General features: G+C 36.9%; 1 protein-coding gene across 4 annotated transcripts in view; it reads left to right on the top strand.

Annotated features, from left to right (window-relative positions):
* The window catches only part of YTHDC2 (YTH domain containing 2), a 28,310-nt gene extending 8,268 nt beyond the window's left edge, over positions 1 to 20,042 (top strand). For 3 of the 4 annotated variants that reach the window (XM_032676241.1, XM_032676244.1, XM_032676245.1), the window contains exons 8-29: positions 1,989 to 2,096; positions 2,592 to 2,740; positions 3,153 to 3,288; positions 3,640 to 3,766; positions 4,787 to 4,852; positions 5,741 to 5,919; positions 6,094 to 6,190; positions 6,277 to 6,364; positions 6,465 to 6,545; positions 7,485 to 7,567; positions 8,575 to 8,680; positions 8,820 to 8,939; positions 9,299 to 9,571; positions 10,080 to 10,206; positions 10,685 to 10,890; positions 11,805 to 12,000; positions 13,101 to 13,210; positions 14,206 to 14,495; positions 14,919 to 15,096; positions 16,132 to 16,335; positions 17,603 to 17,785; positions 18,967 to 20,042. In XM_032676241.1, coding sequence (XP_032532132.1) covers positions 1,989 to 2,096; positions 2,592 to 2,740; positions 3,153 to 3,288; positions 3,640 to 3,766; positions 4,787 to 4,852; positions 5,741 to 5,919; positions 6,094 to 6,190; positions 6,277 to 6,364; positions 6,465 to 6,545; positions 7,485 to 7,567; positions 8,575 to 8,680; positions 8,820 to 8,939; positions 9,299 to 9,571; positions 10,080 to 10,206; positions 10,685 to 10,890; positions 11,805 to 12,000; positions 13,101 to 13,210; positions 14,206 to 14,495; positions 14,919 to 15,096; positions 16,132 to 16,335; positions 17,603 to 17,785; positions 18,967 to 19,056 — 3,197 coding nt within the window. In that variant the 3' untranslated portion in view covers positions 19,057 to 20,042. The remainder of the gene's footprint in view (positions 1 to 1,988; positions 2,097 to 2,591; positions 2,741 to 3,152; positions 3,289 to 3,639; positions 3,767 to 4,786; positions 4,853 to 5,740; positions 5,920 to 6,093; positions 6,191 to 6,276; positions 6,365 to 6,464; positions 6,546 to 7,484; positions 7,568 to 8,574; positions 8,681 to 8,819; positions 8,940 to 9,298; positions 9,572 to 10,079; positions 10,207 to 10,684; positions 10,891 to 11,804; positions 12,001 to 13,100; positions 13,211 to 14,205; positions 14,496 to 14,918; positions 15,097 to 16,131; positions 16,336 to 17,602; positions 17,786 to 18,966) is intronic. The other variant, XM_032676243.1, reaches the window with a different exon arrangement.
* Positions 20,043 to 24,413: the final 4,371 nt, after the last annotated feature.

Below are 24,413 nucleotides of genomic sequence, written 5' to 3'. Positions count from 1 at the left end.
TAGTCATTGGTAGTGGTTACTGGATGAAACACAGATAACTGTACATGTTCACTTCAGAAATATGGTCCTAGGCAAATTGGGGTTCCATTTTTAATGGCATGGTTCTTGGTTATAAAGGAAAGTTCTAGCAGTTCATCTAGATAAATATTCAGGAAAGACATGCAATTTCTGTTAATTTATGTTCAGAGTCAGAAACCTGCAGTTAGATTACGTTCAAATGCAAAGAAAAATTATCATTATTGCTGTTTTAATTTCGTTTAACTGATCTTTAGTAGAGGTAGAGTGTGTGGGAGATGTGGGGTTTTTTGTGAGTTTGTTTTCATTTTCCCACCCTCATGACTTGTAGGTTTTCAGCATGGTTCACCTCCTCTAGCACCTTGCAGTCCTCTTTTTCAACAATTCTGTCCAAATATTATGTGTTTTGAAAAGAAGCTTTAAGAGAAATCCTTTATTTGCCAATCAAATCGACTGTCTGCATGTCAGCCCTTTTTAAAGAATATGGAGTTTTAGGGACAGGGGTTGGGGGGGTCCGGGCTGGGGGCTGGGGCCGGCTCTCAGGCAGGGTCGGAGTGCATGCTACGAACCGGAAAGGAGTTTTAGGAGATGGGTGGGATCACTTTGTTTGGAGTCTTGTCTACAAATCAGTGGTTTATTTTAGTGAATGTTTGTGAGAAAGAAATCTTTTTTCCTTTTTTTATAGATAGAAGTGTTTATTTCTACTTACCAGTTCTGAATTTCTGCCTAGTAAAGTAAGACTTGAAGCTTTTTGGAGGCAGGAGTCTGGGAATTACCCATGATTTGAGTGTTTTCCAAATTTTTTTTTTGCAAGGGGAAGCCTCAGTTTTAATTGTTGTGTGGCTTTCAGTTTACTCTTTTTGCCGCTTCCTGTTCTTTTAGACCAGCGGGCTTGTTTTGGAAATTCTGATGGCAGTCTCTTTCTCCAGTGGCTATACTGTTACACTAAACTTAATGGCCTAATTACAATTGAAAAGCTTATTTTTCCATTTCTTGAGAATATAAAAATTAAAAGAAGAGCGTTTAAAATACTTTGGATGTTAATATAATGAAAAAGGTTTGATTCTCCTTCAGCAATATAGCTGACAAAATCCTGACCATAGAAACCAACATTTTTTAGTTGTGAGTTCCTGTAGTACACACTAAGTGTGTGATCGGTGTTGGAAGAATTCCTCCATGACAGATTTTAAAAGTATGTGAACTGTAACTTGTTCTTTCTGAAGGAGAAAGTCCTGAGTCTAAACTCAGCTGTGGCGTGTCTGCTAAGGGATGAGAAATTAAAATCTAGAGATTTTAATTCTTCATGTGAAAAACATCCTTTAATGTTCACAAATAAGGTCTAGAAAACAGTCATGATGAAAAAGAAATCAGGATAAATTATTAGGAGCTAAAGGCCATTGGGTTGTCTCATTTGTCAGGAAATATTCAGTAAAGAAAGCTAAATTTGGCTGAATTTGTTGAGGAAATTGAGAGAACTCTTATCTCCTCATATACTTCTTATGAAAGTAGTTCAGTACAAAGATAACAGTCTGCTTGTGGAATCTTTCACTAAAGCCATATTAATTGCTCTTGTATTTTGTAATCCAGGTGGCAGGCTTTATTAGTGATTATTTTGAAACCTTAGATAAAAATGGCTGTTTTCTTTTACTCATTTCGATAAAATTGCAGTTAATAACTGTCAGTCTAACGATCATCTCTTGCTGTAACACCTAGTAGAATTGAAGAGGTTAATGAGAAACAAGGTATTGAGCTGACATTTCCCTTTTGGAATGTTTGTGGCCCAGTAATTTTAAGAAAATAAACTCCAGCGAAGATACTCTTACAAGATTTTTCAAGGAAAGTAATGATGCCTTAAGTCAGGCCCTAGTAATTTTAATCCACCTTTTGTGTCTATGAAAATGATTTTTTTTAAATTAGTATGGTAAGTGAAGCTAAGGAGTTTCTAATCTTTTATGAATTATTTATACTTTCAGTCCAAGAAAGACCTTTTGAAGTTAAAGAGATGTTTCTGGAGGACATTTTACGAAGCACTGGGTATACAAATAAAGAGATGGTCAAGTACAAAAAGGAGAAGCAGCAAGGTAGGGGGACTTAATGGTAAGGGTTGGCAATGAGTCTCATTAATTGAACAGCTGATAGGATGGCTTTCTGTTAAAGTTCCTAGTGAGTATTAAAAAAAAAATTCAACCCCCACAAAAAATCAGTTGTGACATGGAGGAGTTGTATAACTTCTACTTGGTATTTCACTTCTGGAGAAAGATCTGGGCTGAGATTGTGTAGAAGATAGTTACTTAGGAAGCTTATTTGAATGCAGTAAATTGGAATACTGGAGGCTTAGAGTGTTAGGCGCCAAAATGGTGGGTTTTTCCTTGTTCTTACAGCAGATGCTTGCAATGGTGCACTTTGTGTGCTCTTAATCATGGAATTTATGTTGGATTGGTAGCAGCTTTCTCAATTAGGTAAAAGAATTAGGATAGGTAAAGCTATGTCCTAATATAACTGTTTATTTAATGGAAAAAAAATGGATAATTATGATGACTTTAACATTTTTTTGGGAAATACTTTATGTATTCTAGAAGAGAAACAGAAAAACACTCTCACTGAGTGGTGTTCTCCTCAGGAAAATACTAGCAAACTGAAACCTCAGAGACAAAAATCTGTACCAAGGGCAACTGAAGAGTATCATGTGTTGGATGATGGTGGTGACACAGTATTTAATCAACTGGTAAATTTTTCCTTTTGTTGAAAGAGTTTTTGCATCTGTGTCATATTTACTAGCCATTTAGAATCTGTTTTTTAAAGATACTACTATTAAAGATATTAATTTTATTTCTAAAGATATTACAGAGAATATTAATGTATTTTAAAGAGTATTTTATTAGAATGAACTACTCTAGCTGAAGCTTGCTTTTCAGTTATAATGGTTGTACATAACTTTTCCTCAGCTCAAGTGGCTCAGCTGCCACTTACTTGAAGTGCTTGCATGGGATAAAATAAATGTTTTAACTGATATCTGAGTGCTGGATTCCTGATTGTTACTTGGAAAAGTAACCATTCAAATTCTTTGTGGGTGATACAGGAGAATAAAGACAACTTTTGGAAGAGGTTAATCTTTAAATGCTGTTTCTTATCTTCAGACTGAAAAAGATGTGAATTGCCTTGAACCGTGGCTAGTAAAAGAAATGGACTCTTGTCTTTCTGACATCTGGTTGCATAAAGATATTGATTCCTTTGCTCAGGTGTTTCATCTCATTTTAACTGAAAATGTCAGCGGTAGGTTTCTCATCTTATTACATAAGAAAAAAGCAACCGCAAATTTATTTCAATTTCTGTGCCTGCTTTTGTCTCCAGTTTCAGATTTTGTTACCTTTGCATTCCGATGCCTATTGAAAAAAATGAATAGGGCTAGCAGAATTAATGACTTGTTTAGTTATTTGTTGGTGTACTTGTTTTGAAGTATTGACAGAAGTTACGTTTCTAAAATAGTGTTTAATGCACACGGAACTGACTGCAGGGAAACAAATTCTCTTCGGGCTGAATTTTAAAAGTAATATTTGTACTACGTTTGGATGAAAAAATAACATTTCTCTTGGGTTTGCTGATTTTTTTTTTTTTACTACTCAGTTGATTATAGGCACAGTGAAACCAGTGCGACTGCTCTAATGATTGCTTCAGGGAGAGGCTTTTTGAGTCAAGTGGAACAGCTGATCAGTATGGGAGCAAGTATCCACTGCAAATCATCCAATGGCTGGTAATAACAAACACATAAACTGAAAGATAGATTTATTTGTCAATATAGAAGCGAGAAAGAAAATTAGTTTAGATGTCATAGAATTTTCTAGCTTACCAAAAGCACTAATAGGTTTTGACAGCCTATTAGTGAGCTTCTGACTTCCGTTCATCACATTGTTTTCTGTTAATTCTAAATTGAATTCTTAATTACACAGTCTCGATTAGGGGCTATACACTTGGTTTTGATATGTCTGATTTAAGACACCGTTTAGAAGAAAAACTATCTTTTTCACTGCATTGATTGAATTGGACCCAAAATGTTTGGTGATTCTTATTTTCAGAGAGTTTTCTGATAACCTGTATCAGAAGATCTTTGTGTTATGTCTATAAATATGTTGTATCATGTAAAAATATTTGTGAATCTGTAAAAACTCAAGTTTTGTGGCCATGGATTGTGTCTTCATATAAACAGGGAAGTATTAGTAAAGAATTGTACTGTGGAAAGATAAGAATTGGGATTCTAGTGGTCTCATATTTGGCACTACTTCTTGCAAAACTGGAGAAGGAATGCAGTTTATAAAGTAAAACAGTGAACTGCATTGTGAGGAGGGAACCTCCTGTAAAACATCAAATAGCCAGTGTATTCCCACATTTTGTTGAAAAATGCCTGGTGTGTAACTTTGTGGGATAATATGAAAGTACTGCATAAAGGCATGGCTGATCTGTGCGCATTGGCATGTGCTTTTTGAAGGAATGGCGCATTCTTCCTCCTCATTTCATTGTGCATGTTTGCACGTACTTCTGTATAAAACTTATTCTTTTGTGGTAAAGAACTGCAGTTATTAAAAATTAGAAAGGTTGTTACACCTATTTATGCACTTTAAAACAGGAAGTTGCAGATCCAGCAATAAACAGCATTGATTATAGTACAGAAATTGATACAAAAGTGTGGTGTCAATTGTCTCCTAACATAATATGCTATTCATATGCGTCTTTTGAAGTGAGAAATCCAGCAAGGATTTTTCTGCAACTCTTTCAGGATGGCTGTTGACTGGGCTAAGCGCTTTGGACAGACAGAAGTTGTTGACCTGTTGGAATCTTACAGGTAAGCCATAACTGCTTTGCTGAAAGAGTTGTGTGACATGTTGAAGGAAAATTCTTGTTTTGTCTTCTTTAAAATCTGGCCTAAATAGCAAGATTTTTTTTTAAGAATAGAAATTTTTCAAAAACATCGTTATTAAAAAAGAAAAGTTTGTTTTTACTCAGAATCATAGTGATTATGTTTGCACAACTCTAAGATAAATAGAGTTATAGTGGCATAGGACTACTTTTATATTATTAGCTTTTATCATCTTGATATGGACATTGCTATCATGATGGGCAGGATGTGATCATAGTAACTTAATTAATACACAGAGATGTTGATTCTATAGCAGGTACATTTTAATTTCATATACTTATTTTGGAAACAAATCTGTTTTGTATTTTTATCTGTATATTGTTGATACACAATAGCGATATTAAAGAAACTTCATAGAAGTAACATGTACACTAGGCCATTCAAGAGTTGGTTTTTTATTAACTTAGAGTTATCATAGTTTAGTTATTGTTTTGTGGAGATCTATATTATTACAATGTCTCTTAATATAGTTTCTGATAGAAATTTTTGGAAAATACATGTCTTTTAAATATTTTTCCTTTAGAAAATAAACAAGTACTGTCTTTATACTTTGAGTTCTGTCACATTTGCTTATGACTGTTTCAATGAAGTATAAGAAAATACAAGTTAATACTAAAAATTGAAGTTGCATGTTTTGTTGGAGTACACTTAAATTAGTGAATAATAATAGTATTGTGGATATGCTGTTCTGCTACACTTTAAAATTAAAATTTGAGATGAGTGGTCATGTTGGTCTTGATCTAAGTTTGAGATGATGAATGCAAAGCCAAAGCAAACAGCTTTGACTCTGGTCTGTGTATTTTTCTATTTTAGTGCTTCATTTGGATTTGGAAAGCTGGATGAAAGTTCCCTGGTCCAAACAAGTGGTAATGACCTTAGTGCAGAGGACAGAGAGCTGTTGTCAGCTTATCATCACAGTTTTGATGATGAAAAAGTGGATCTGGATCTGATTATGCACTTACTGCATAACATCTGTCATAGTTGCGATGCAGGTAGGTATATACACCCACTTCCAATAAACTGCTGTGGATTCAGCTTCTGATGAATTGTGCTCTTTTTTCCAGAAATCCCAAACAGTTAAAACCTTCCAGGTGCTAGTCTACATGACACTGACATATATTTGAAGTGAATTTTCTGTTTAACTCTGCAAACCCACTTTTTTTTAGGAGCAATTTTAATATTTCTTCCTGGATATGACGAGATAGTGAATCTGAGGGACCGTATTGTTTTTGATGACAAGAGGTTTGCTGATAATGCTCACAGGTAACAGCTTTAGTTTATGTGGCTGTGTTGAGGTTTTTATTGCTTCTTTTAAAGTTCCTTAAAATGTGGTCTTTATCTTGTGTTAGATACCAAGTTTTCATGCTTCATTCAAGTGTGCAGACTTTGGATCAGAAGAAAGTGCTTGAAAGTCCACCTTCTGGCATCCGCAAAATAGCAAGTATCAGAGAACTTTGTCAGATACTGATATTGATGTGTTTTGTCTTTGGTTTTACAGCTACTATACTTTTGTTTGTTTTTTTTCTTTTTATTGCAGATTCTTTCTACAAATATCGCAGAAACCAGCATAACAGTCAATGATGTTGTATTTGTTATTGACTCAGGCAAGGTGAAGGAGGTATGATTGCCTTAAACTTTCTTTGGGAAGTAAAATTCCTAGTGTTGTTCTAAAATACATAATAGATATATTTTGAAGAACTATTTTTTTACAGTAGGCTGACAGCTAGTGCATGTCAAGAAACAAAGCTCACTGAGAAGTTTTGACATCCATTTGTTTTGTGGATGTTTATGCTGTAAGATAGCTGTTTAAAACCCTGTAAAAGCTACTGTAGATTGATATGTGTATTTTTTCTTTTCTTTTTTTTTTTTTTTGTAATTTAGTATTTCTACTTGATTTTTAAAACAAGTCCATCACTTCAGATCTCCATCTTCCTGAGGCTTAGAGAACACTGGGAATTCCCTTTGTCCTGCTATTGTATCAAGCCCAAGTCTAATCCATTAGGATTTTAAGCATTGGTTTTGATGTGTTGAATGCCCATTTCCAAATTCTTTGTTCAAGAAGAGGGAGATAAAATAATGAGGCAGTTTTAAGACCTAGTATGTGGCTTTGAAAATCAGTTTGGATTTCATAGGAGATATGCACACCAAATTTCTGAAGTTCTACATATAACTTTTTCTGTAATTTTGCATCAGATGTAGAAAAATAAGGATGTAATTTCCAAGTGAGACAAAGAGGAAGACTTTATTCAGTGTAATAATATATTTTTGCATGGTTTGTGATAACTCAAAACACAATCCGTATCTGAGAATTATCAATTGACTAGAAAACTTTAATTTAGAAAACTGTAGAACAAAGGTACTGCAAAGGAGATGGAATCAGAAGTTTACTTGAAACTAAGAACTTCAGAACATACCTTTATGCCAGAAGCTGATGATGCTTATTATTATAATTTCATATTTTTTAGAAAACTTCTGTTGATAATATAAATCACTAGTAGCTTTTATTTCGTGTACCCTATTAAGTCTCGGGTTTATGTTCCTTACTTTGCTTTTATAGAAGTCTTTTGATGCACTGAGTCATGTTGCAATGCTAAAAACGGCATGGATTTCGAAAGCCAGTGCTATCCAGAGAAAAGGCAGGTAATAAATGCCTCATACCAGTTTTTATCTTGCAGATATCTGCTGTGCGGTATGTTGAGAATAAAGTACACAATATAGTAGCAGCCACACTGGGTAATGTTTATAGCCTAGTCCAGTATTGATTTGGACAATGGCCAACACTCATTCTCTACAGAAGAATAAGGGTCAGCATGTATTTCACTGGAGTCATTTCCCAAGCTGTAGAGAAGTGATGCTCAGGAATTTCCCAAATTCTAGGTCTAGGTTATTTTCACCCCGTGAGCTTTATGTGGTTCCTCTTTCTCCCATGTAGCACCAGCAGCCAGTGTCCAATAAAGTGTTTCACAACTTGTCTGTGGGCAAAGAACTGCCCACTGCTAGTTTTTAATTGATGCTCCATTGTTCCTTTATTAGAAGAGACATTGAGCAATGATTCCTTATTCCCCTTCTCCAAACTACTGGTCATGATCATGTTCTTCCCAACACTGTGGGTGAGGGCTGAGAAGCTTATTTAAGTAGCAACAAATGCCTGTTTAGTGACATGGTATTGGCATTAAGCTGGGGGTAATGAGAGCGTAAATGTGAGCATTTGCTGTCTCTGTCCCTTCACTCACCACCTGTTCAATCTTCATTCTGCCTTTTAACTTCAAACTGTTTGGGGGATGTGAAGAGTAAGACATGAAGTTTACAACTTAAACTCCTTATAGTAAAGGAGAGTTTAGATTTGGATTGGTCTTAGGTTAGCAAAAAAACCTACCTCCCTTTACTTAGATAGGTCTTGTTTTTGTTTTTGCAGAGTTTTCAGTGTTGGGTTAAAATTACAATAAATTTCCATACTATCAAAAATAATCTGTGTATTGGAAAACTCTCACCTTGTGTGGGACTTCCACTTAACAACATCTTTTTCATAGAACTGCTTTCTACTTTTCCATCTTATGTTTTGTGCGTGTGTTTTGGTTTTTGGTTGGTTGGTTTTGTTTTTAAAATGAAATGCTAATTTTTACAACTTCCCATATTTTATTTTGAAGGGCTGGGCGCTGTCAGCCTGGAGTCTGTTTTCGTCTCTTCAGCAGGCTCCGATTTCAGAAGATGTTGGAATTTCAGACTCCGGAGCTTCTAAGAATGCCACTTCAGGTGCATATTGAGTTAGAAATTATAACTTAAAAAAATGCGTTTTCATCAAACCATACTATTAATTTTTAAAAAGTATGTGCTTGGGTTTTTTTCCCCCAAATCTTAATGACCTTTTTTTATTCTGCTTTTTAACTTGCAGGAGATTTGTTTATACACAAAACTACTGGCTCCAATTAATTGTCCAATTGTAGACTTTCTTATGAAAGCTCCTGATCCTCCACCTGCTGTAACTGTGAGAAATGCTGTGCACATGCTTATGGTCAGTGAAAAGGAATAGATTTAGATGAGAATTGTATTTGATTCCCTATTTGTTGTTTGGCAACATAGTTTACTGACTTCTGTTTGTACTGTGACTGTTGCTTAGTTACTTAAGGATGTTTTGAATTTGTGTTTATTGTCTGTTTTTATTTAGTGTGGGGGAATGTGTTTTTCCATATTAAGGGAAGAGAATGTTTAAAAATCTTGTCTCAAACTTTCAAGTTTGACTTGCTTTTTTATTGCTTGGCAGCAGCTCTAGTTAATGTCCAGTATTCACATCTTTTCTGCTTTCATTGTAAATTAATTTTGTCCACTGTTCTCATCCCCTTCTCCTTTTTTATATTTTTTTTTTTTTAACAGACAATAGATGCTATGGACTCTTGGGAAGATCTCACTGAACTTGGTTATCATCTCACTGAATTACCAGTAGAGCCACACCTTGGTAAAATGGTGTTGTATGCAGTTGTTTTGAAGTGCCTGGACCCTGTTCTTACCATTGCCTGTGCTCTGGCCTGTCAGGACCCTTTTGTCCTGCCCACTCTGGCCTCTCAGAAGCGTGCAGCCATGCTCTGCAGGAAACGCTTTGCTGCAGGGACCTTCAGCGACCACATGGCCCTTCTCAGGGCTTTCCAGGTATTACTTCATTTCAGGAAGAGTAATAATCACAATAGATCACCCATGCAAGCAAAGGATGTCCCAATCAATTTGGATGTATGGTAGACTAGGATTAAGTCCTTTGAGAAGAAACTCCTGTATACTGAACTCATAAATTTGTGAAGGAACACTTTTTGTCATATCTTTTGTTGGTATTTTCAAACCTTGTTAAATTCTGAATGTTCCAACAATGTGTCTCTTTATATCCTGCTATGTTGATGACTTAAAATAGTAATCTTAATATGAACTACTAAGGGATCTTTATACTAACTTAATGGTCTTAAAATATAACTTGAGATAGTGATCACTGTATGTTCATGTAGGAAATGGGTGAAGAGAATCTAATACTTAAACAGAAAAAAATCTGGTTTGATATGTTTACTTTCAGAGTGACTTTTGCTTTCATTTTATTGATGTAAATGTAATTTTTAAAAAAATGCATTTTTAAATTTTAACTAATCTAATTAATATGCAATATTCTTTTCAGGCATGGCAGAAGGCACGCAGTGATGGCTGGGAGAGAGCCTTCTGTGAAAAGAACTTCCTGTCTCAGGCCACGATGGAAATCATCGTAGGAATGAGAACACAGTTGCTTGGCCAACTCAGAGCCTCGGGTAAATAGCTTGGAAAAAATTTCAATATAGTTTTGAAGTCAAGAGTAAAGAAACTGTAACAAGAATAGCCTTCACTGGTGTAATTCTCCTTACTTAATTTGAAACAGACCAGTACACCTTCATGCTGGGTGTGGTGAAGATGAGAAAGTGTGGCTGGGGAATAGCTGGTCTAACTGAAAGAATCCTGGTTGTTCCACATGCCACTGGCCTTCAGTGTGAGATATGTTTCCTTGGATTTTTACATTTTAGAAAATTATTTCCATAGGAAATGTCTCTGTATCATTCAAAGTTAATTCTATTCTATGTTAGTGTAAAATCCCCTGTGGTTTCTTCTGCGTACTGTTAAGGTTGGCAGTGGTGAAAAATGCATCAGTTTGCAGTTCATTTCAATTTATTTTCAAATTCCTTCTGAGAGGCAAAAAGGTAAATATTAAATACAAGCAAACTGGCACACATTTATCCTTTTTTTTTTCTTCAGGTTTTGTTAGAGCCAGAGGAGGAGCTGATATTAGAGATGTTAATACTAACTCGGAGAACTGGGCTGTAATTAAAGCTGCCTTGGTGGCTGGGATGTATCCCAATCTCGTGCATGTAGACAGAGAAAGCCTGGTTTTGACTGAACCAAAGGAGAAGAAAGTGCGATTTCATCCTACCTCTGTTCTTAGTCAACCTCAGTATAAAAAGGTACAATTGCTTTGAATTTATAGTTCATGATATTATCAAATGCTTTAGAAATGTCTCTTCATAGTTGTCAGTGCTTTAAAAGCAGCATGTGCATGAAAAACTACACTTTTAGAAAATATTTTTTCTGCCATTAGGTAGAATAAAAGGGAGTTTGTTTATTTTTTCATTATTTCAATTAGTCCTTCCTCTAGGTGGAACAAGACAAAATGGTAAACCAAAAACCTCTAGTTATAAAACTGGTTTCAAGAATCTTAGAATCATAGAATCAACCAGGTTGAAAGGGACCTCAGAGATCATCAAGTCCAACCCTTGATCCACTACCACTGCAGTTACTAGACCATGGCACTAAGTGCCACATCCAGTCTCTTTTTAAAAGTCTACAGGGATGGAGAATCCACTGCTTCCCTGGGCAGCCCATTCCAATGTCTGATCACCCTCTCTGTAAAGAAATTCTTTCTAATATCTAATATCTAACCTAAACCTCTCCTGGCACAACTTGAGACCTGCTGTAATGATCCCTGCTTGTAATAGCAGGACGAAGTTCTGCTCTGAAACTTTTCTTTTTTAAAGCAAAATATTTCAAGGTGGTAGGATAATTTGTGAGTCTGGCTGAATTCTCTCATGCTTTTTTATTTGTGTGTGTTTATATAAAATATTATTTCTACACAGATATAGAATCATAGAATGGTTTAAGTTAGAAAAGACCTCAAAGATCATCTAGTTCCAACCCCCCCTTCCATGGGCAGAGACACTTTCCATTAGACCAGGTTGCTCCAAGCCCCGTCCAACCTGGCCTTGACACTTCCAGGGTTGAGGCATCCACACCTTCTCTGGATAAATTAACAAATACGTTAAAATTAATTTTAATTACAAAGAGAGGGTAAAATAGCCTGTTGTTATCTGCTTTTGCATAGATTCCCCCAGCAAATGGACAAGCTGCAGCCATTCAGTCACTCCCTACAGACTGGCTTATATATGATGAAGTGACGAGAGCTCACAAGATAGCAAACATCAGGTGCTGCTCTGTTGTAACACCTGTCACTGTGTCACTCTTCTGTGGACCAGCCAGACTGCCAAGTAATGCCTTGCAGGCTTCATCATCCTTCCGAGGTACACTGGAATCTGGATTTGGAATGTTTCCATTGGTATATCATCTGGAAAGCTTATTTTTCTACAGTATTTATTACATATATTGGTTAATTCTGAAAACAACAGAGTTATAGTTCTTGTAAATGTTCAAGTATAGTTTATAGACTCTCTTACAAATGTCTCAGTTTTGGGAATCCATATAGATTCATATCCATAAATTACACTTACACAGTTCTGTAGTCTCAGAAATTAAAGTATAGTTTGTAGGGGAAAAAAGAATGCAACCAGAATGTCTAATGATAACACTAGTGCTGAAAAGTGTAGTATATATGGGTTTTTTCTGCAGGCTAGTGTATTTGATACTTTGAACCAGATTATTCAAACTGAGTAATTTAGAAATAATCAGTATGGTAAATAGTCATATTGCTTCCAGCCGACACATGCATTTTCAAGATCATTTTCTACTGATAACTTTTAATGTCAATTAGCTGTACTGTTAAGTAATAAAGAATATCTAGAAATTTCCTTTTTTTGTATTTAATTTGAGTGCTGTAGGAATAGAAACAAAAATAATCTATCCTGCTGCCAGTTCTCATAGTTTATATCAGAGTCCAAGTTATTTCTGAAGCTTTCTTGTCTTGCTTTTAAACTGTTAACCTTTGAATACTGTTCATACTGATGGAATTGCACTTTCAAGAAAATAAGAATTCCTAGTTAATAGCCATATATATAATTTATTTTTTTCTTAATCGGTCTTTAAATCTGCTGTTTTACTAGGAAAGAGAGCCATGTGTGTGTTTACAAACAGTTTCAGGCAAAAGTTTGTTAATGGTTGTCAGTAGTGATGAAGGTACATGAGTTGAGACAGATCCCATCAGTAAAAGTGTTTACAAAGTAGAGCCCTCAGCAGCTCTGGCTGCTTGAGTTCTGCTAAGTGGAGCAAAGACTTTTCACTGGGGTGTATTTGTAGAAAATAAAAAATGGTTCTACAAATGTTTACATTTTAAAGTAAATTTTAGAAGGAAAAATAGCTTATTGCTGGTAATACAGTAGTGTTCAGGTTTTTGTATGTAAGTGGACATAGTATAGAAATGTTAATGCACCTTTTATATTTAATTCAGGGGGTGGGGTATCTAATGACAGCAGTGACAGTGAGATGGAGGACAAAACAACTGCTAATTTGGCACTTCTGAAGCTGGATGAATGGCTCCATCTCAAACTGGACCCTGAAGTAAGTAATATATCACTTCTGTGCTTGTTTCATGTAGAAGGATATTTATGTCATACCATCTTAAAAAGATTTTTGTGACGTTTGATTAACCAAGAATTTCTTGTAAGAGTGGCTGTCATGGTCCATTTGGGTGTCTCAAACAAGGTACTCTGTGATTTAACCTTTATTTCATGAACTTCTCAAGAAATAAACAGGGTCTCAATCCCCTTTTGGCCAGAGTAGCCTATTGCATGAATTCACGTATTCACCATCTAAGTTGTGATGTTTCATAACTTACCACCCATAACTCTCAATTCTTGCACCTATAAGCCAAGAGAAAAATAAGGATTAGTTACTTAGCTGAAATAGTTGCCTAGCTCTTTGAAATAGAAGTCTCTAGGTCATTCAGGAGCTGTGGCTGTGGCAGGAGGTAGAGTAGTTTATGAAACACTTGGATTTAGCAGGTCTAATAACAATACTGTCTCTCCTAGACATGTCCAAAAGCATGATTTTTAAAATTTTATGATGATGGAAGCATTTATGCTAAAATGGGAATTAGACTTTAGTCTTCTATATTTAGTCATCTCATTTGAGCAGAAGTCTCTGTAAGAAAAATATGTCACTTAGAGCTCTTTTTCTTCAGATATGAATGAGGCGTGCATGAATACAGCCTGAATTGAGAGGAAGGGCATCAAGCTTGAGAAGATTGGGGTCATTTTAAAAAGATAAAAATTTTAGAGTGGGAAAAAAAAATCTGTGGGTTTTGCAATACAGTGTTAAGTTTAGTACAGAGCTAAATGAATTTTTCAGAAATCACCTTTCATCCTAGGAAAGAAAAGCAGCTTAACAGCTTAGTTTAAATGTGAGGTTACCCCCCCCTCCCCGAGACCTTAGTCATGCCTTTCAGTTTGTTCCCGTTAGAATGCCAGGTGCTGCCTGATAGGAAAGACATAGGTTTCCCTTACCTGTCTGATCTAACTTTTATTAGTCTCTAACAGAATTGACATTCCTTGCAGGCTGCTGGAATGCTCTTGCAACTCAGACAGAAGTGGCACAGCTTATTCCTGCGTCGCATGCGAGCTCCTTCTAAACCATGGTCTCAAGTTGATGAAACAACTGTAAGAGCAATTACAGCTGTTTTAAGTGCTGAGGAACAGTCTGCAGGTTTGCAGCAGCCTTCAGGAATTGGTCAGAGACCAAGGCCTGTGACTTGTGAAGAGCTTCCTTTGGCATCTGCATGGAGGTCAACCAACACCAGAAAAGGCTCAGCAGAAACTGAACTCTCTGACTCCTCTAATGCTGAAAAGTAAGATGTTGAGGTTTTCCATAGACTGTGGGTTGCAATGTGTTTATTTATAAAAGCACCACTTAAATTCTACTAGTAATAGGAAGGTAAAACCAGTAGAAATACAGTTGAAAGGTTTGACATGTCCTGTGCTGTGTTGTAGTTGTGATTTTTCATTGAGAATTATTTCACATATGTGCCTGCTGTTTGAGAGAGCAGTCAGGAATAGCATCCATGAATCCATCTTTGAGAAGTAGCAGAAGAGGTTTAACTGTAGCATTCAAAAACAATAAATGATCAGTATGAGTTTTTAGTTACTGTTTAATGTGTTTTGGAATTACTGTGGTATGTGCGGTCATGCAGAGGGCTGATATATAGATATAAATTGTTCTAGGACTGCTTGTGAATCTCATGGTATGCCCTGTATCTACCTTTACTTTTTAGAGTTTCAGTGAAACCTACACCTCCCACACTTCACCAACCAAAGAAGTACAAAGAGAAAGATATTTTGCACTCCAGACGATCTTCAGACGACAGGTCATCTCAGTCATCAGTGAAGCCTGCAGACAGCAGCAGCTATCCCAGCCCTTGTGCTAGTCCTTCCTCTCCAATATCTGGAAAGGTAGAGTTCTCATGAACATATTACCCTGCTCTTCAAAACTAATAGAATTTCTTTCTGATATATTTCTGCAGCTATCAGGTATTTTATTGATTAATTAAGAACCTAACTTAGCTTTTAATTTATGACAGCTGCATTATAGTTCCTTCTGGAACTTAAAATCTAGACTAAATATCCTTGTTACACTAGTTTAATACAGTAAAAATATTACTCTTTGCAGACTGCTTAGATAAAGCTATCCAAAGTAGAAGAAAATCAGATTATTTTTTAAAAACTTGTTCTAATAAGCAGTGAGGGTATATTTTTTTTCCATCTAAATTAGTATACTGTACATGTATTTCTGAAGTTTTCGGATTCTGCCTTCCTTTGTTTATGTAATAGCATAATACTGATAATAATATGTAATTATGTAATAGCATAATACTGATTCTCTTTAAGCTTTGTGTTATCTGCCTCATTAGGAGTGCATGGTTTTTTTTAATGATCCTTATTTTAACAAAGAACATATTTTTAGTGAGGTTATTGCCATAATTCTCCCTGTATACTTGAATAGTAAACTGCAGTAATATTAAATAGATCATTGACAGGAAACTCCATGGACTCTTGGAGGATTTAATAATTCCTCTAAAGTCTTTCAGCTTTTAAATGCAGCCAGTTTAAAGGGGTGAAAGCATGTTTCTTGAAGGTAGAAATTCAAGTAGTGTTCCGTAGGCTGCAGTCTAGGATGGTTAATTTTGTGTCATCTGAAGGCATGTCCGACTCGATGAATTGTAATTAATCACTGGACTATTTAGGCTTGTCCTGCTCTTCTTGTTGCTGCCCCTCATGGTTGAATTATGCTTTTGAAAAGTGCTTAAAAAAATGACAGACGTGAAATACATTTTGAAGCCAATTCAGACAGAACCAGCTGATAGATCCTATGTCTCTTGTAGAATCTAGGGGAGGAGCACAGTCAAGGGATTCTGTCTTCATATGTGTAAAACTTTAGAACTAAAGCCTGGTTTATTTTACTGTATTAATTTAATGTAATTTTTCCAGGGTTCCAAATCTCCTTCGCCAAGACAAAATATGCCGGTTCGGTACTTTATAATGAAAAGTAGCAACTTGCAAAACATTGATATTTCTCAACAGAAGGGTATATGGTCCACTACGCCAAGTAATGAACGAAAACTGAACGGAGCCTTTTGGGACAGCAACGTGGTTTACTTAATATTTTCTGTTCAAGGATCTGGATGCTTTCAGGTGAGTCCTGAGGTAATACTAAGTATTAGCTGTGGTTGATGGTTTGGGAGAGTGCAGCAAATGACTATGTGTAGTGTGGAGGGCTTTGCTTATGACTTCCGTCTGACCTTCTGTTAAGTAGAGCAGCATGCAAATCTCTCTGAAGAAGTATTTCTTTCTTCTCTGAAATATGCCTTTTTAATTAACTCAGTTTGTCCCTCAAAGGCTAAGACTGAATTGCCTCCAAGCATCATGAGTCAGAATAATGTTTATACCCACTAATCTTTTAAAACAACAAAAAGAAAACTTTAAAAAATGGTAACAGAACAGGGAATTGCTACTCTTTGCATACCAGAATAAATATTGTGAAGAACAAGCAGTTACAGTCAAGTCATACCTTTCTAAAGCCAGGAAACTCACAAATACCTTTATTACAAGTTTTAAAATCTGGTTTTGCCTGAAGTGTCGTTTGTAAAAGTTAGGAAGCCAGCCGTGATTGTTCCACAGCTGTGTCTTGACTTCAGGTTTAGTGAGTTATTTGTCAATAACTTATTGTCAAATCTGTGGCCAGTTTCAAGTTAAAGACTTGGCCTGGTAATGCAAAGTTGCAGGTTAGCTGTGTTGTGGAGCCAGCCAAACTCAGGTGTTCCAAGTGAAGAAAGTTCAGCTTACTTCCTCATATATAGACTGTTCTTAAAAGTTACTTAAAAGTGTCCTTAAATAAGTTAGGTGCAGTCTTGGATTGAGATTTCTTTCATATTCTTTTTGAATACTTGTCTTGGAATTTTGTTCTGCTTCATTGAAGAAGGAAATCAAAACAACCTTGACTTCTTTCTTTGAAGAACAGCTACACTCTCTCAATTCTATGCAAACATTGTTAATGTAGAGGGAACATGGGAAGGAACAAATGGATTTCTGCAAAAAATACAACTAACAAGGAATAGCTTGCTATAGACTGTTCTGTAGTAGAACATTTGTCTTGGTTCCTTGTGCTCAAATGATTTTACAACACCTTTTCAGTCTCTGTTACGAAGCTTAAAAACCTTTGAAGGTAACGGTGAGAAATTAATTAAGAGACATTCTTTGTAGTCAAATTCTAGAAGGCATATTTGAAGTGGAAAAAGAAATGATACTTCTAACTTTATGGATGTAAACATTTTAGAAGACCCAGCTTCATGGAGGGAGAGCATGTGAATCACTATGAAACTAATTTAAAAGTTGCACATGAAGTTCAGTAATTTGTTGAATTCATTATGTCTGTTTTTTCACACTTCAATTTTTGTTGCAGGGTTTTGCTAGAATGGGTTCAGCGATTGGGTGTGAGAAAAGTCAGGACTGGGGATCTGCTGGTTTTGGAGGTGTTTTTAAGGTGGAGTGGATCAGAAAAGAAAGCATTCCTTTTCAGTTTGCACACCATTTGCTCAACCCTTGGAATGACAGTAAGAAAGTACAAATAAGCAGAGATGGCCAGGTAACATTAATCTCTTCTAAAATCTGTACTTGGTAGAACTATGTATTGTTTATTAGCTTGTTCAGCCTTGACATTTATCTCAACTGTGCTCACTATGTGTCTGAATCACAGTTCATTGGTGTGCATTGTACCTTCTGCTAATGCAGAACTACTATTGAGGTAGTGAAGATGTTCTGATAAAATGAAAACAGTTTCTTGCTTAATACGTGTTAAAAAAGAAAAGATTTAAAGCTGGATGCTTCCAAAAAGAAGTTGTTTGGTTTTTTTAGTTGGTAATTTTGGTTCTGGAGGTTTGTGCCCTCTTTGATGCATTCCCCCAAGATAGTCTGTCACACCCAAATAAGTGTTAATAATTCATAGCTTGGAATTTTCTGTAAAGCTTGAAGAGAATCTAGAGTTCTGAGGCAGAATAAAGCTCAGGACAGTTCTCCAATTTGTTAAAGCTAAATGCAACTACAAAAAGCCAAAGAATTGGCACAAGAGTTCTCTGTGGCAGTTTCTGTGTTCTCCCTGACTCTTCCCAAAACATCTCAATGATTCAAGAGCTAAACCTTTTGTATCGTCTTCCCACTACTTCTCCAAAACCTCTCCAGTTGTAAAGAAAGGAGAATACTGTAAGAACAAGGAAAGGAATGTAAATGTAGCACATGTTGGAGTTGACTGTGCTTCTCTTGTAAGCGGCTCTTAAGACCTAAAGAGTCTCAACAATGTTAAAATATATTAATGTCTATGATTCCACCAAGAGCCACTGTATTTCCTGTGACCTGCCTTTCCACATTCTCCACCACACTTGGTGGAATTAAACTTAAATGATATGGGAAAAAAAGATCTTTAGTTAGTTAGTGAGTGACCTGTGGAAGGTACAAAGTATATGGTGCATCAGTTCCTGTATATGGCAGTGGTGTGTTCACTGGGAATTCTCTGTGTGAGAACTGACATTTTACTGTGGAAAAAACCCACCCCAAACAGCCTGTAGGGCAGTGTGGATGAAAGTTTCTGTCTCTGCTGAGCCCTAGTAAAAAAACCCTGCTGTGCTGGGAGTTCTGATGTATGTCCTGATAGCAAAAGGGAGGCTGAAAGCAATCACCAGCAACCTCATATAATAATTTTGTTGTAAATAGTTTTTGTGTGTTCAGTACTAGCAGTGCAAGTAACTTCTCTAATTTCCTGTTCATTTCCAGGAGCTGGAACCACAAGTTGGGGAGCAGTTGTTGCAGCTTTGGGACCGTATTCCTTTGGCAGGAAAAAAAATGACTGATCATGTCAAGTAATGTGATGGAGGTGGTTATTTCATGTGTTGCTTGCTGGTTTTGTGGTAGAGGAAAAGCTGTCAACATACAGTGTTACTTTACAGTACTATGTTTCCTTTGTAGCTTATAGAAAAACAGATGCACTTATTACTAAATATTCTGTTCCTTTTGATTTTTTCAGCTGGTTTAGGTTGTTGAAACATCAGTCCTAACCACTAGAACAAGCAGTGTGTCTACAGTACAACGGTGAGGAAGAAGGTGGCACAACAAGCTCCTGAAGCTAGAAGTGGAAAAATAGGAGAGACGTGTTTGATTTCAGTGTTCCTTGTCTTAAAAAATGTCATAATACTATTCACCAGCCTGGTTTTGACTAAATTTTTTTTTTACAGTAGTGTGCAGTTGATAGTTAAAGACATGGTTAAGTTCAAAACATAGTTTGAAACAATGGACTACATAAAGGTTATTTGTGGGTTTAAAATAGCACAGCAGACAGTCTAAGTATGCAGGTTACAGTTAAAGTTTTCTCAACCCAGAAAAATGTATGACAGTGTAATGTTAATCAATTTTGCAGTTTGCTTAAAAAAACCATACTGTAAGAATAGATATCTTCAAATACATTGGAAAGTTCCATAAGTGTTTGTTGAACTTCTGTATGCACAGTGAGGGAGAGCAGGATATATTCATATAAACAACTAGGCAGCAGGAGAATGTTAATTTTTAATTTATTTTTATTTAATTATTTTAAAAAATTAATATAAATTATTTTAATTTAATTAATTTAAATTTAAATAGAGAAGGGGAGGAGCATGAGACTTTTGAGATTGGATAGGTCCAGTGATGTTTCCAGTTTCAGTTGTTTGTCACCAGAAAGAGGTGACTCACACTTTCACCAGCTGAAACAGTCTTTCAGAGGCCTGCAGCCAAATGGTACTCTGAATTGTTCACTAACTTAGCACTGTTAGAAGATTTGTATTTCTTTAAAAAAATAAAAAATAAGTACAGTACAACTTTCTTGATCTTTTATTGTAGTCTTCATGCTTTCTTTCAGTTTGTTTCTTTTTCTTCCATACCATTAGTGTCTTGGTTTATTTGGCTTCTCCTTACTTGTTAATACACTGTATTGCAAGGCTGATACAGATTTGGTCTGCTCACTGTCAGCACTGTGTTCGTGGTCATTCTTAGGTTAAAACAGGAGCTTTTCCTGCTTCTGAGCCTCTCCTGAGTGTGATTAGACCTGAAGTGAAAACTAAAGCAGGATGAAGGGTAAGGAGGTGAATCTGTCTGAATAATAACAGGGCAGCAACAGCAGGCAATCTAGCAGAATCCTTGTATCGATGACAACAAATGGGAGAAATGGCCCATCACCATCTTCTCAGCAACAGTAAAGATCCCAGTTTGGAGGTGATCAGCCAGGAGTGATTTACTCTAGAGTAAAGGAAGTTCTTGCAAGGTAGACCGTTGTCCATGGACACTGGAGTAAGGAGTAAGGGAACATAAACAGTGTTATGGAGGACAGCCACAGGTTTGCAAAGTTCATTCATACCTGAACAAAGCTTATCTGAGCATTGCTGCTTCAGGACACCTCTAGACACATTCCCCAAGACAGTAGGTGAGGGCTTTGCCCGTTGTTCATGATAAAATACTGAGGTGTGCTGCTTCCTCAGGAACATATTCCTGAAAATGGGTAAAGCTGGCAAGCTGTTTTGCCATGGACTGTATTTTTTTTGTTAAATATCTTGTAGCCTAAAATTGCTTATTTGTTACAATTTTTTTTTTAATATTTGCTTTATTGCATTTTTTCATCCACTGTTGAACTGGTTTAATTTCTGTTTCATCATCACAACATCTGCAAAGGCATTGTAAGTTTAATTTCTACTGAGGGACTTCTTTTGGCTTCCATTTTAAATGCTTGATACTGGCTGTTATCAAAATGAAGTCACAGCTTACACCTGGCAGGCCCACCCTCAGGTTGGGGTTGGATCAGTCCATAGTTACCCAATGTGCTTTATCTTTAAAGTGAATTAGAGAGGTTCCTGCAGCTACTGATTTCCCCCCACACACACTTTGCTTTGTCATATGGAGCTGAAGTGATTGTCTCATACCAGACACTTTCTGGAAGTATTCACAGTCATGGTTTTCACTGTCTGAAAAACATGAGTAGTTTGTCTCCCTGTTGCTTTCTGCTCACACTTGGCTGCTCTGTTTTCCTTCCCTGTGGATCATACTGTGTTGGTTTCAGCCATCACACCTGCTACCTTTGTTGCATCTTCTAACAGGTACCACAGTGCACAAAGCAGGTGATGCTGCTCTGGATTAAAAGCTTTATTTGCTGGGGTTTTTTGTTTTGGCAGATGTTGAAAGGACGTCACCTAAAACAGAAGCGTGAGTCTGGGTTTAAAGACAAGTCAGTTTTCAGAAAAGCAGACTGAAGGAATACCTTGTATCACATTAGAAAATAAAAAGATTCCTGAAAATACTAAAAAGCATGGCAGGTAATTGAATCAGGCAATTCAAAAAAGAGGCTGTATTTTATTTGTGTCTAGCCCAGAAAGAGTTTTAAAGCTGATACAGTACCAGGTGAGTGTGAAATTATTACTTTTTGCCGTGTGTTGAATAGTGCACAGCTTTGAGATTCACAGCCTGGTCTTGTAAGTTTGCTGTTGCGAGTGGTCACGCTGCATTTGGTACTCTTGGGGTATGAGCAAAGGTTGTAGCCCAAGCCTCTTAAATAATGCACTGCTTTGCTTTATCCATAGGGAATGTGTGATGAAGCCTGGCAGGAATCAAATAAAATCAAGGAATAGGGAACAAAACACAATTGCCAAAATTGCTCCTGTATGAGGATGTTCTGGACACTGGGCAGAAACTGAGATTGTGTGACACATGAAAAAGAGATTTAATATCTTCTGCTCTTGGAACACATTTTGAGAAATCTTGAAAGCAAGCTGTGCAGGAAAGGGTGCAGACTCTGGACCGATAAGCTTGCTGTGACTTTTATAGTGTATCCTGTCAAAATAAGGGCACAAACCTTCCCTTTGTGATTGTTTTCATATCTCCTTTCAGACTAAGGAACTCTTTTGCTACTCGTGGTTTCTGTATTAGTTTAAGTGCAGTTAGTAATGAAGGAATCTGTCTTGTGACTCAGCAAGGGCAGCATTTCAGTGGCTTGGCCACTGCTGAGTTCTAACATGCCCTAAATCTATACAAAATGAGGTGTCATTGCTGTAAGAGAATTATGGTGCTCTATCCACAGCTTTTATATGAAAGAAGGATGTACCTTTTATTCTAGGGCAGGGACTGGATCAGAATACCAGTCTAGGAGAGACAGAGAAGAAGGGCCACAGGACACCTTACGAACAGGCTGTGAAATTTCCAAGAGCCCCTTTGTTTTGTCCTAGCTTATTTTTCTGGCTGCCTACCCAGGTTGACTGGAACTGGTCATGTGTAGATTTCACATGTGAATTTCGCTGAGTCTTCAGAGGCACTGAGAAAATTAGTTGTAAAGGACTATGGCCCAGATTGCTCATCAGAGGGCTGCAGTAGCCACATTCATATTGCTCTTTAGTCTGAGGCTTAGGTAAGGCTACTTGGTTCTGCTCTCACTCTTCTTTAGAGCAGTGAAGCTAGATGGGGTCAGAAAGTGATTAAAAGTCACACCATGGTGTCTTTACCCAGGTGTTTAGAGAGTCTGCTGTGTTGCTTCCCAGTACTCAAGTTCAAAAACTGCAGAAAGCATGCTTTTGTCAGACTTGAAAGTTGGTTTGAATGTGCCAGTTCTCATTTCAAAGTCAGGGCGATTTTGGTTGAAGTTAGAGATCACAGGCACCCTGTTTTAAAACACCCTTAGAAAAGGAAATGTAGCTGGAAAAGGGAGCTTTTAACTTCTCAGGCACAGTACCAGTAAGTGGTGAAGCTCCTATCTCCTGAGGTTTGTTTTAATCAATATTGCTCCACACAATAATGAATCAAACCAACAGGTGCTGTCCAGTAAATGTGACCCAGGAGTTACAGGAAGTATCCATGGGCTAAAAGGTCACACCAGTCTGTGTAAGGTAGAAGAATGGAAGTAAGCTCTGTTATGTGCCTGTGAACACCAATACAACTTTTTTTTAAGGTGAGAAGTTTCTGGAACTCTGCACATGTCTAAAGTGTTAGAATTATTTTGTAGTATCACTGGTGAGACACCAGATGAGTAGGAGTGATACAGAGAGAAGCATTCACCTTGAAGGAATATAAGCACTGGTGTCACGAAAAACAGGGCTCTCAAGATGCTTCAGAGTGAAGCTAGGTGGTGCAGTTGACTAGCGCATGAGCTCTTGTCCACTGAAGACTGATCTAAACTAAATCCTAGTGGTATTGGCAGTTGCAAATGAAGTGGCCGATCCCTACGAAAAGCAGGGAATTATGATAAGTAATTCCTATAGTAGCCTGTTGCTCTATATTCAATATACCTTTTTTTATCTGCAGTGGAAAGCAGACAGTATCAGACCAGGCAACCAGGATATGTTAGCTATTAAAGGCTTTAAATAATGATTTTTCTTATGTAGGCATTACTCCTGTGGAATGCTATTTACCTGCAAGAAATGATGGATATGAAAATGGATTTTCTAAGCAAAAAGGTCAGCTCAGGACAGGGCTTAGGATCCAGCTCCCAGCCCTGGGGTGGCTTCTCTCCATGATCTTTTATAACTTGCTAAAGTGTTTAACTTGCTTCTCACTTCCCAGACTCTTAAGTGAGGTGTTTTTCTGCATTGCTTGTCAGGAGCTTTCTAGAGAATGTTTGTGAAGTGCCTCTTACTGAAATACTGTGTTTAAAAGTAGTTTAAGGTTGCTTCTTAGCTCTTGGTCTCTCAGCACATGGAAAATGAAACGCCTTGCTCAGTTGAAATGTAGACAGCAGGCTTCTCTGTAAGGACTTTTGCTCCTTGCTGTTCCTGTTTCCCTAGATGGTAGCTGCAGTATTTTTCTAGAACAACTTAGTTTTTCTCTCCTTCAGCTGTAAACTTAAGAGCCATTTCTTAAGAGCACAGGAGCTGGCAATTCCAGTGTGCCAGATGTCAAATGGAAGGCTGGCTGGACTTACTTAGCTTGGATGGAAATGGAATGTATATGGATGTTGGAAGCAAGGCGAGGCAACATAGGAAGACTACAGAGACTGTGTTTTCCACTGTAGGGAGAAAATTCGTGGGGCCAAAGCTCAATTGGAGCTGAAGCTGGGCAGTACTTGCAGGGGACAATAAAAAAGAGCTTTTTTAAATACACCCATGGCAAAAGGCAGCAGAAGGAGGATCAGAGATAACATTGGTCCATTGCTTGATGAGGTTGGTCACCTCACCTATAGTCATAGACAAAGCAGAGATGTTAAGAGTTGGATACAG

This window comes from Chiroxiphia lanceolata, chromosome Z (genome assembly GCF_009829145.1).
Source record: "Chiroxiphia lanceolata isolate bChiLan1 chromosome Z, bChiLan1.pri, whole genome shotgun sequence".
Lineage (NCBI taxonomy): Eukaryota > Metazoa > Chordata > Aves > Passeriformes > Pipridae > Chiroxiphia > Chiroxiphia lanceolata.
This window is presented reverse-complemented; position numbering and strand designations above follow the sequence as displayed.